Source organism: Chanos chanos, chromosome 7, assembly GCF_902362185.1.
Source record: "Chanos chanos chromosome 7, fChaCha1.1, whole genome shotgun sequence".
NCBI lineage: Eukaryota > Metazoa > Chordata > Actinopteri > Gonorynchiformes > Chanidae > Chanos > Chanos chanos.
Genome location: NC_044501.1, coordinates 28,890,490 through 28,903,760, shown reverse-complemented (window position 1 = coordinate 28,903,760; position 13,271 = coordinate 28,890,490). Strand labels below are relative to the sequence as shown.

Genomic DNA, 13,271 nt, shown 5'->3' with positions numbered 1-13,271 from the left:
CGCTCCGACGGGTCATAATTAGGCGGTGAGGTTTTTAAACGAATTACGCTTTATTGCTAACGTGCTGTCAGCATGCTTGTGGTACTAAAATGTGCTGTTTTACATTCAGATCATAATGAAATCGACAAAATTGTAACTCAACAGTTAAGTGTTACATAAGAAGAAAAGTGTTATACAGCTTAGTTAACTATCCCAGCATCTGCCTCATTTTATGACCCCATTTTAAATATTGAAATTGAAATCTTTTCGCTTTCCCACCCAAATATGACATTTAAACTATTGAACAATCAGAGTCACGTTTACTAGAACGCATAAACTCCTATCCAATGAGAGCCGAGTGTTGGCATTGTGATTGGCTGAATTAAAGGGTCTCCTCTTACCTGATAGGTCGCTGTAGCATCATTGCAAGTGTCAGTCCCCAAACTGGCCAGCTTCTTCAACTTGTAATTTGAGCGATGGCGCAAGCAATACAGCGCCCCTGTTAACCCCACCACTACGACGATAAACACCATAGAGACCACCGTCAGGACCACAAAGTTGCTGGGCTCCAAACGGCTTTGCTTGACGACGGGAATCTGATTCAGTTTTCCTCGCTGAAAGAAACAGAAAATGAAAATAAATTATTTAACCGTACTTATAAAAAAAAGATGTTTTCATAGATATAACCGCATAAATTTCCGCGCCTTTTTTGAAAGGGGAAAAAACTGATGCAACAAATAAAGGTGAACTCTTGATAGGCTATATTCATGTGTTTTGGCAAATCAATATCTTTACTTCAAATACATATAAAACATAGCACTGAAAATAATAAAAAACACTGTTTAAACTGTATAATGTTATTCTACGAACGAATAACGGCAATAATGGTATTACAAAAATGGACCACTCGGTCGGTGATAGAACCAGATCAGATTAGGCTACCAAAGTCAGCCCCACAACTCAGATACATCAAATCAATAAAGACCCTTTCCTAGAATTCACTGGAACATTTTAAATGAATGCATGGCGTAATATTTCACCACTTCAATATCGAAAAACCATTGGTAAAACTGCAGGCCTGTTTCCACCCATGGAATTATTTATTCAGCGGTGGAAAACCACACCTCAGGTGGAATCAAAACACCAAGTAAAACACAGCAACAAGAAAAAAGACGAAGAAGAAAAAATGTCCTTCAAGATGACATTATTATTTTTTTTCTGTGCCATGAACTGATCGACCACACACACACATATACGTAGAGAAGTTTCATTTGGAGAGTTGAAGGTTGGTTTCTTGTCTTGGCAAGTTGAATCATGTCACTATTGAGCAATTAGGTTTGGCCCTCACTGTACAAGCTTGTTACTAATTAGCCTTGTAGCCTTGGGTTTGGCCAAGACAGGAGTAGCTGGCTGGGGCCTCTGAGTTAATGACATTGAATTGGGGAGGTGGTGGGGGGGTATAAAGTGAGGAAGGGGCTTCAGAAGATGGAAAGGGGGGGGGGTCTGCCCAGTAACGTTCCACAGAAGGAAGGGGGGGGGGGGTGATGGTTGTCAGGCTTGTTAGCCCCCTGGGGGTGGGGGTGGGGGTGCAGTGGGGGGTGACAGGCAGCACTGAGCTGCGGGGGGAATTGGCAAGGTATTGTATCCAAACGCCCGTGTGGCTGAATAGACGGAGTGCTTAGAGTGTGGTTCAGACTCGCATTTCTCCCCGCCCCCTTTTTTTGTCTTTTTTTTTTTTTTGCTTTCTCTGCCTTAGTTAGTTTTCAATACTATCAGAACCCTGCTATAAGCTGGACAGCCATGCACACAGCAATGTAACTGGCTATACGTCCAACCACTGCGAGAACTCAACTTCTAGAAGCTTCCTTGTCTTTGCTAATAAGTCTCAAACCTAGACAAAAATGTTGGATTTTTCTGGAAGGGGGGGGGGGATTATGGGGCAATTTGTTAGGACAGGATTAGGCTCTGATAGGACTAAACGTCATTCTGAACTGAATATGCAAACAGAGTCTAGGATGAATCTTAATTTTTTGTTCAGGGAAATTTAAGTGGTATTTCACCATTTAAGTGGTGTTAGCTGAGAGACATGAATTAATAAATGGGTTATCACACAAACCTGTTGCCGTGAGAAAAAAAAAAAAAAAAAAAAAACGGAAAAAAAAACAAGCTCTGTATTTTCAAATGCCCTCTCTATGCTTAAAAACATTTAAAACTTCTTTTTTCCCCACCTACACATTCAAATCCCTTTAGCCAGTAAGGGGCCAAGGAAAAAAATCAGAAAATATTTGCACCTAATTGTGAGGTTTTCCTGGTTTCCATGGATTAGCTTCTAGCTTTATTGTCAGAGCAGGAACGGTTTGGTTTAGGATTTTTTTAATGCTCCTTTTCGCCATTGTGTGCCAGGAATGGTTTGCTTTCCACACATCAAACGTAGTAAGAGTCTGTAGAATGAAGGCCATCTTTGCAACCCCCCCCTACACACACACACACACACGCATGCACACACACACCCTCCACAGACTTAAGACTCTCAATTGAATTACATGAAAAGATCTCCAACATGAAAAGACTGCCATGAAAAGAAAACTGTGCTTCGCTAAATAATGTCTGCTATTAATTATAACCAAATAGAATAAAATGCATCAGGCTTTTAAACATGGGGTTTGAGGTGAAACAGAGAGAGAGAGAGAGAGAGAGAAGGCAGAGAAGAGAGATAGTGGGCCTGAAAAATAAAAGAAAGAAAGACAGAAAGAAAGAAAGAAAGAAAGAAAGAAAGAAAGCAGTGTAACATGAAAATGAAAAATTGATAAAAATTGACTGATTGATAATGTAGGCAATTCATATGTCTAAAATACAGTTAGAAATTAAGACTGTACTAACATAACAGAGGGACACACTAAATATGAATAAATATATTTAAAATGCAATAATCTTTAAGAGTAAGCATACAAGAATTATGATTTAATGCTTGGTAGATTCTGCAAATTTGAATATAAACTTTTAAAAATGGAGATTAAAATCCAGTCCACATTAATTATAACAATCCTGAGGATTAACTGTAAAAGACCACTCCTGTAATTTAATATGAGGTATTTAGTCCTTTCAGAAACACTGAAATGAAAGTAGTTAAATATATTTATCCGCTACCACAATATCACTGCAATGCTCAAAAGCAGCCATTCTGGACATACATGTTAGCAGATCTGTTTTATAAAATATATATATACAGTACATAACACACACACAAAATATATAAACGCTAATCTGAAATATTACTGAAACTGTGCAAAGTGTCATTTAAAAAAAACCTGCTAATCCACATGTAAACTTGTAAAAGTGTTTTCCTAGTTAGAAAATGCTTGATTAACTGCTCAGAAAAGAAATTTGGAGAGAGAGAGCGAGAGAGAGAGATTCTTTCAAGTTTTTGTTGATGTACTGGAAATGAAAAAAAATTGGACCTGCAAATGTCTGATTCATGTTGGGCACACTAAAGGAAGCTCCACATTAAGAGGAAAAAAAGGTTTAGTCACTTTCCAAAAAACAAAAGACTTAGGCCACACGGAAATTTATAATGTACATCGGAAACAGCAGAATAAATTAAATGAACATATATTTCATTGAGGAAAAAATGTCTGAAAATCTTTCCGAAAAAAGGTTGAGTTCTTCTATTACTTATGTGTGTGTGTGTGTGTATGTGATTATTATTTCTGTTTTTAACTCACACACAGTTAGGCCTACAGTTTGAAAAATAATGCGCTTGTGCACATGCTCAAATTCATCCACAATTATAGACACAAAACAGCAGACAGCAAAATTATTTTTTGTAAACACGCTGACATCCAAACAATAAGTAAAAGCGTTTTTTTTTTGTTTTTTTTTAAAGAAATGATTTCATGTGTTAATGTTCGCAGACTGAATTCAGCTACACAGGAAGCTCCTCTGGAAAAAAAAAATGTATATATTGGTGTATTTACAGTAAAAAAAAAAAAAATCTTTATATAGGCAGAAAGAGTGAAAAGGAACAATTTATGCAGGAAACGCTTAAGATGGAGAGTAAAGAGTTAGAGAAAGAGACATTAAAATGATGCAACAAAAACGGCTGATTAACAGGTACTGCTGTTTATTTTATATCTTGTGTATACTTTTTGTCGCCTTTACTGAAAAGACTACGTCTCCACATAGGACCAAGATTCTTTGATACTGCTTCTACAAACCACCATAAGAAATTCACCGTGTTTAAATACGTGGAGCTGAAAACTTTTTCCCTCTCTTTTCTCTCTCTCTCTCTCTCTCGGAGCAACAGAGGGATTAGGGAATGTGACAGAGGACAAAAGGCAGATGGATTTCGGAGGCTCTGGCTGATTTTAATGATTGAAAAGAGAGAGAAAGAGAGAGCGAGGGGGGGGGGGTGGAAGGGTAAGAGGGCCAGAGAGAGGGGCTGTCGCTCTGCCTTTCACTTTTAACACACAAATGATCCCCAAAAGCACCACAATGCCTTCCAGGGGTCGCTCACCATCACCCCTTTTTCCAGCCCCCACCCCCCCAAAAAAACACCCGTGAATCAGCACACACACACACACACACTAAAAACTAGGTAATACATTTCTTTTTTTATAGACAAATTTATGTTTTAAAATTATGAAATGACTCTGCTATTTGAAGTTATCTGTATCACTTCTGATGATGCTTTTTTTTTTTTTTGTGGTAAATTTAACAGCAATGTTCGGTTCAAAGTTTGGTGAAAAGTCTTTCAATAGATCTAAAAATTTACTTTCAATTTACAATCAAATCTGTAATTTATCACATGTCAGCTGAGGGTTGTTTTAGTATATTTCATTATTTCAAATTTAAATAAAAAAAAATAATGTTTTGGCTGTTTTCTCTCGTAAGCCTCCTGCAATTAGTGTTTGCATGGCAAATATTATCTTATTATTACCTGTTATTGTTTGATACAACAAATTAATAAATAAACAAGACATTAGTGGAATTACTAGCCTGTACTATTAAATATTATCCTGAGACAGGGAATCCTACTTAAAAATTAATAAGTGAGCTAAATGAAAAAAAAAAAAGCAAAACCTGATCAAACAATTGTTCAGATAGCTGAACATAAATATTTTTGCCCGGTTTATTAGTTTTAAAGAGAGTATATTTTTATTTTAAAAAATCAAGGTTAACAAGCTAGGTAATTAGATAAATATTTTAAGTAAATCTCTCTTATAACGGAATAGCACTCTTGTCTGATTTCACGGAACAATTATGCAAAATAATCTAGGTTTGTAACAAGGAAATAGAGGGTCTTCCCTGCAGTTTTTCCAGAATATATATATATAAAAAACGGAGCCAACGTCTATCCGACAGAGACACTGTTTCAGCCCTGGGTCAACGGTAAAATATCCTTAACGTGTCGATAGACACAAGCCATTACATCGCCGGCAAGGTGCAACGTGGTTGAAAGCAATCAATTTCTCCGACACTGTCTTCTCCAATTACCAGTAAAACGAAACATCCGTTCAACGGCAGTGACTTCAGGGTTTGATTATTAACGACTAATCCGAAATAGCTCACGCGGTCAACCGTTTACACGGTTCCAATAAAATGCGCATAACCATTGATTAATGTACAATCAGTTGTACAGCACCATCACCGGCCAAAAAGTCGATTACATAACTTACGACAACAAGGATACAGTACGAAATGTCGCACCGTAGTCAAATAACAATTTAGAGACACACTGGTAGGCTATCTACTAAGAGGGACAAACTGAATTCATTATCATTCAACACAGCAATGCGTTATGCGTTAAACCGCCATTAAAATTCTTCGGAGTCGACTTCGGGAATTCTTTCTAGCATCAGCCAGTCTACATTGGTACAGATGCGCACTCAAGTTTTCACGCTTACCGACACCACGCTTTGTCACCGTACAGTCACACATCTGCAGATATCGGTCACACATAATAGAGCGTTTCCGCTATAAAATATAAAAAATGAAAAAAAAAAAAGGTTTTTAAAGCAGCAAACTGGTAATGACTGTGAATTAATGGGATAGTTACCTAAATCCATTTTTGACTCGACGTGTTCTGAGAATTGTGCCGTAGCGAGACAAGATCCTATTCCGGAGGAGCAGCGCATCTGAATACCAGCAGCTGCGGCGTCTCCCACAGTGCTAAGGTGTCCTAGTACAGCCTCCTCACAATCCCGCATCTCTAAAAGTTACCAAGCTCCCTTCTGCTCCCAGTCTCACAAAAGACCGCGGTTGTTTGTCGTGCTTTCACGGAAGCGGATGGGAAAAATGAAGAGGAATAAAAGAAAAGAAAGAGCGTACGAGAGGACAGAATGAATGAGAGAGAGAGAGAGAGAGAGAGAGCGAGAGCGAGAGAGAGAGAGAGAGAGAGAGAACACCCTCAGCGAAAATGCCCGCCAGATTTTCCAAGCCTTGTAAGAAGCTGCAGTGGACTGTCGTGTCCTTTGAGTGTTCATGTGCGGCTGAAAAGAAGGAGAGCGGGGTTTTTACAGCGTACAAAGTGTCGGACCCGGAGCTCCTCCTTATATTCAACTCAACTCGAGTCCCTGTCTTCAGCACATGTCATATCCACCGGTTGCTATAGCGATGCCTCCACATGTTGCCGACAGCGCCGCTCCACAAGGAGAGGAGTGCTAATAAGCTCGCGGGGTATGAATGGACAGCGGGGTTGTCACTCATTTGTTAAGCTACTTGGGGTTTCTGTGTTCGTTGAATTGCGTGCTCTCTCTCTCTCTCTCTCTCTCTCTCTCGAAGTTAAATTGATGATTACGGTAAAATAATCGTTGTGACCATTATTATGGAAGATGTAGTGAAACTTAAGGGCTAGAACGTCTACGACAATTTAGGATTTGATTGTTCGACTGACAGCCAACTCTTTTTCATCTCAGATCAACTACATATCCTATCCTGATACATCTCATTATATGTAACGTGGAAAAAATTTTTTAAAAGCGCATGAAAATCATTCAAATGAACGGTCAAAACAATTTTGACAAGAACACAGTGGGCTCTAAGGAGGGTAACAGCTGCAGTGAGCAGAGAGAGGGATTACAGAACCCAGAGGAGAAGAGAGGGAAAACAAATGGAAAGGGAGGGGGCGTGTGTTTTTGAGTGTACTTATATGAAATGAGTGAATTTCTGAGTGTGGTGTGTGTGTGTGAAAGAGAAAGAGAAAGAGAAAGAGAGAGAGAGAGAGAGAGAGAGAGAGAGAGAGAGAGAGAAAGTGACTGTCCATGCAATAGGTGTGAGAAACAGTCTTTGAGCCTGTATTACCAATGTGTTCTGAGAGTCTGTGTGTGTGTGTGTGTGTGTGTGTGTGTGTGTGTGTGTGCGTGTGTTTGCACACACCATCCGGAGGGTGGGAAGGTGGGGGTGTTCCTGTCAAATGCAGATGACGAGTCTGGGGAGGGGTCTTCAGTTTATCTTTCTTTTCAGTTCCACTACTCCCTCCTCTCTCCCTCATACCCCCCCATCCCCTGTCTTTGTCCCAGTGTGTGACAGCTGGAGCTGGCAGGGCTGAGAGAGGGACAAAACCTGCTCTCTCTCTCCCTCCCTCTCTCTCTCTCTCTCTCTCTCTCACTCTCTCTCACACACACACACACACACTATGAAAGTCAGACCTTCGATCATAAAGTAGACCTTAACATAAACCTAGTAAACACCTAATCTCATCTCTCTCATCTTCTCTCCATCTCTCTCTTCTTCTCTCCATCTCTCTGACTGAAGTCTGTCAGGTGAACTAGAGTGGCTCTGAGTGTACACTGAGAACTGAGGCTCCTCACAGTATAAAGTCTCTCTCCTCAGGCTTCTTATGAAAGTACAGACAGTTTAAAGTTTTTACAAGTTCAACAGCAAGGGTGTGTATGAGTCTCTCTCTCTCTCAATGTGTGTGTGTGTGTGTGTGCACTCTTCTGGTCTACTTTTTTTGTCATCTCTCTGCAAGTGGACAAAGAAAATAGCAAGTGAGGATTTTCTACATTGCTTTTTAAATGCTTGTAGAATCTCCTGTTTTCATCTGTTGCTCTGTTACGTCTGTTATGCTGCGTCTCACACTCTTGCGTCTTTCGACTGCTCATGCTTAGACTGTACGTGTTCCTGACGGAGCTGACACAGAACAGCATCGGCGACTGATCTCTGACTAAACGTCACAGATCAATACATAGTGTTTCGAGGACGAGGGGAAAGGGGGATGTTAAACAAATATCAGATGGAGGGATGCTGAAGACTGACACAGAGGAGTCATACAGAATAACTGCTGCCTGACACTACCCAGATGAGCATGTGTGTGTGTGTGTGTGTGTGTGTTTGTGTTTGGACAAAGTGAGAAAACATCAGGACCTTACAGAAAAGTCAGTTCAGCCAAGACCACCACATTCACTTTTGTCAATGTGAATCAGCCTGAATTACATTTTAAAACTGCTTGTCTTTCTAACCACCCTGTCTCCAACTCTCCATCATTATCTCCCCCTTTAATTCTCTACTTCTCTTCCTTGATGCCTCTCCTCCTTCTCCATCTTTTGTGCTCCACCCTTGTTCCCTCTCCTAGTCCCTGTCTGTCTCCCTCTCTCCAGTTTTACACCACCATCTCTGTATTCTCATCCTCAATTCCAGTAACCAATTCAGAAAACCAGTAAACACAGAGTTTGATCTGCAAGCATGAATATGAACTAATCAGACTGCAAACCAAACCTTACTACGCCCATTTGTAAATGAGTTTAATAAATTATTTAAAGGACAAATGCCACAGGGAGTGAGGTAAAAACTACCATGAGTCAATTACAACAAGGATATTGTCTTGAGTCAAAAAAAAAAAAAATGCTGGAAAGATGTACACAGGAGAGATATATCGAAGTGATTAGACATTTAAACATTGATAAATCAATAGTTACCACAGAATTTGAGAAAACGTCAAGGTAACTTCTGACAAATACTTATTTTATCTTCCTCTTCCCTGCTTGTGAGGCAGTTTGTCTGACTAGCGTGTTAAGTGTTCATAGACAGACAAACCTATAGCTGACTGTCAGTATAAGATGCCCCCCCCCCACCCCCCGAAAAAGCATCAAGTTATGACTCAGCATTATTTTTCCAGAAAAGAGATGAAGGAGGAGGTAACAGTCATCGACAACAAACCAAGTTCCTCTTACTGAATCACATTCCCATTCGCTAGTTCATTTCACAGTTTGTTTTCATTTACAAGATTTATCTTAATATTTGACATCTAAGCTTGTATCAAAAGTGTACAAAAACATTTTCAGGAACATTTTTAAATGAATTAACTGGGACTATATTTCCTTAAAGGATGAAAGAGATTTGGGACTGGGGGTGGGGGGGGGGGGGGGGGGGCATGCTCATCCCATTTCTAATCCGCCAAGAACACTGCCGCGCTAATTGGCAAGCGCTAACATTTGGCTCGCTATGTCTCATACATATATGAGGCTTAGCGGACTAATTCAGGAAGAGATGTGTGTCGACCATGTCGTTGCAGTCTTTGCCTCAGATTAGCTTGTTAAAATAAGCTTTCTCATTGTGCGATTCCTAGCTACAGCTAGGGCTGTTGCCAGCCAGTTCAAAGCTACGAGCGCACTGGTGATCAAGGTAAACGCTATGCTTGTCATCTTGCATAGATATGCTAGCAGTGATCAAAACCTTTACATGCACATTCAATGCACAGCTATGGTAGTCACAAAATAACATTAAGAAAGAAAGAAAGAAAGAAAAAAAAACCCCAAATCAAATAAAAACAGCAAGATGACACAGTTACTAAGAATAAAACAGTGGGAAAATCTTAAATTCAGTATGGAGGCTACGACAGAAGTTGAATTTATTTAGGTACTGCTCAATAGAAACAGAAGGGTTCTGGATATTATGGAAGCTTACTGGGCAAGGGGAAAATAGAAGATGTCTTTGGAATTATGTCTTTGTCTTTAATTTTCTATGTAATTACTCTGAAGTAGGCTAATGCTTCAGCAATGTATATTTATCCCCCCCTCTTCCATGGGCTAATTTTACTTACAATCCCATGTATGATAAACAGCTTGCCCTTCTCCATCTTATTTTGTCTCTAGAGCCATGAGACCATTGTAAAAAGTCTTAGAGGTCAACTCAAGGTCAAACAGTTTTGCGAAGCCATTTTGGTTAAAGAAGCACTTAACAAAAGAAGCTCTCAGATTTGTAGCATATCACAATTAAAAATAAATAAATAAATAAATACAGTAAGAGTAGATAGCTTGATAGCTTTATTGTACCCCAGAGCTCACTGTACAATCGAAAAAATGCTGACTCAATATACAGTCTGCTACAGTCAGAAAAACGCTGACTCATTGTACAGTCTATGTAAGTGGGAGCCACTGGGCTGCAGCCCAGTAAAAAAAAAAAAAAAAAAGGAGGAGAAAAAAAAGCCACCCTCTCACTATCGCTACATCGATACTTCTGATAGACTGCCTTTATATCTTAAGATTATTGAATTTCATTATGAGTACTGTACACAAGGGATCTGAACTCTGGGCTAGTAACTTTGATTGTCTATGTCATATCCTCTCTTGTTATTTATTTTATTTTATTTTATTTATTTTTGAAGGAGAGCACAAAAGCTATTTAAAGGATGTGAACGGCCATTCATTTTTAATGAGAGGTGATGTATATAATATCATAAAAAAGGGACACGTAGAGCTCTTTTTGAGATGGGCAAAGTTATAAGCACCAGATGGGACTTGGAAACTGTTATTGAATGGGGCCAGAGATAAGCAAAGCAAACGAACAAAAGTAGGTATTTTTTGTCAATTCAGATAATGTAACAACAATGTCCAGATTACAGGTTTATACACTGTTCTCTCTCTCTCCTTCTGTGTGTGTGTGTGCGTGTGTGTGTGTGTGTGTGTGAGTGAGTGAGAGAGAGAAAGAGAGAGAGAGAGAACGCAAAGAACAGAGTATATAGTTTGAAGAGGCTTTAACCAGATGGTTACTATAAATTATGTATTGATAGAGTTCAAAGCTGAGATTTCTGTGAAAAGAAACACAAATTATTCTCTCCTCTCCCATCGACTTTTCACACAGAGGCTGGAATCCAGAGAGTTCAAATGGATCATTTCATTTTCAGAACAAACTGTTTTCTGAGCCAAAGCACAGCTGAACTACGCCTCACATCATCAACATCCAAATCTCAGCTGAAAAATATTTGATCTAACAAAAAGCACAATGGATAAAAAAACCCCTCATACTCTATTGTCTGGTACACAATGGAAGAAAAAAAAAACACACAAAACACACATTCTGGCCCCTATTCTCAAAATAAACTCTTACCTTTGCTCTCCTTAAGCATTCCCCTCCAAAAAAACGTGATGTAGTTATTGACCAAAAGGGCTACAAAATGGCTTTATTGCAAGAGCCTAACCAATAGTTTGGTGATCAGAGCTAATCAAGGGAATGAAGCCAACAGAGGGAGCTGGGTAGGAGAAACCGTAATTGACTTAATGGCTACATCCCTGTTTCACAATTCCATGACCTTAAACATCACCCTGCGACGCGTGCATTGTGAGTTTAGGTGACAGATATTCGTTCCCTAATTTCAAATGCATTTATTGTCTTCGCAAACCCATTACAAACGTCAAAAAATCTTTCCAGTTCATGGGTCAAGTCTCTTACTGGAGCTTAAAAGCGATTTTTACAAAGCCGTTTGCCAAAAAAACCCCTAACAATTACCGTGGTAACAGCCCTGATCAGTGGGGGCGTTAGTATTGTTAGCTTGTGTCACCCAACTGGTCCCCTCAACCCACACTCAACTACACAGCAAATCACAAAGAAAAACTTTAATGGCCCAAATAGATTTTATATTTTTTTAAATAACCAGTTAGACAATGTGTTGAATATTATAATAATCTAAAAGGCAAGTTGGTAGTGTGTTCAAGGCTGCTGTTTCATGGAAAATAAAAAATAAGTTTGACAGACACACTGCTTCTTTATCAAGTAACACTAATGATGAAGGTGGCTCTTAACCCCTCTGTATCCTGAGAATTTGACAGTCGAGCTGATTATTCAGACGGGATGAGAGCGGTCGCATCAGAAAAAAAAAAAACTAGCCCAATAATCTGTCTACACCAGCTAGCTTTGTGCATCACTAGCTTTGTCTTAAGAGGGTAGCTTTGGGTTAAGCAGGCAGGTGTTGGAAACAGAGAAATAAAATTGCAGTTAGTCACTACAAGATGGAGGCTTAACATGGCACTACAGTTTACCATACTGTGCATGGCCGAAGAACCTGTGTGTGTGTGTGTGTGTGTGTGTGTGACATTTGAATATGAACGTTACAACTGTTTTCTTTTGTTTGTTTGTTTTTGGCAGCTGAAAGTACTGTCCCCAGGGTTAAACACACTACCTCATATGGATAACATACTGAAACACAAAACTCTGGCCCTCCAAAGTTTAATACCATTTACTGATTAGTATTAGTGAAAAAAACAAGCTTACTCACAAATGAATCCTCAAATGAGTTCAGCAGATGTCCTCTTCAAGATGCTAATTACCAGTTAGGTAATTTATTTATAATTCCTCGGGGTTAAATCCTTTTTTTTTTTTTTATTAACATAGAATTCCTATTAAGAGTGAAATTTACTCCGTGACCAGGTTTAATTTGCACCTGGAAAACTGCCCATTAAAGCTGTCTGTTACAGCCATGGATCCTTTTCAAATCTTTGGCCTACGATACAGCGTTCACCTGTTAGATTCCTCTGCTCTGTCCCATGTGGAGCACTGTGCTCTAGGATGTATACAAGCATAAGTGTCTGCACCGTATATTTACACTATAGGTTTATGCCATATATTTATGCCTCCACATTGTGTATAAGATATACCAGCTGACATGTTGGATTGCAGCCTCCAAATAAAAAAGGACTAATCTGTATAAATGTCACATCTTTACGTATATAACCTGCCTTAAAGTAGGTTACCCATTTTCATATTCTTGACATTGGGTTTCTGTTCATGCAGAAACCTGACCTTGGTTTTGGTTTTATGTTTCTTCGAAATGTTACTCTTGTGAATTATTGTTGGGATAGAAGACATTGGAGCCACAGTTCCCAAGATGTAAAAAGTGCATCTACAGTTTGTTTTTTTTTGTTGTTGTTGTTGTTGTTGTTTTTTTACTTTAGGAATCTTTCTGAGGAATATTTAATATTCAACTTGCTATGTCAGCATTTTGTGTACATTTATAAACTTAATTAATAACCGGCATCCTTTATATTAAGTTTATTTGTTTGTTTGTTTGTTTCAACATT

The 13,271-nt window shown here is 39.1% G+C and overlaps 1 protein-coding gene across 1 annotated transcript in view; it reads right to left on the bottom strand.

Moving 5' to 3' along the window:
* ptprn2 (protein tyrosine phosphatase receptor type N2) overlaps nt 1–13,271 on the bottom strand; it is a 136,368-nt gene that overhangs the window by 35,875 nt on the left and 87,222 nt on the right. Inside the window, exon 12 of the mRNA XM_030779149.1 lies at nt 381–593. Coding sequence (XP_030635009.1) covers nt 381–593 — 213 coding nt within the window. The remainder of the gene's footprint in view (nt 1–380; nt 594–13,271) is intronic.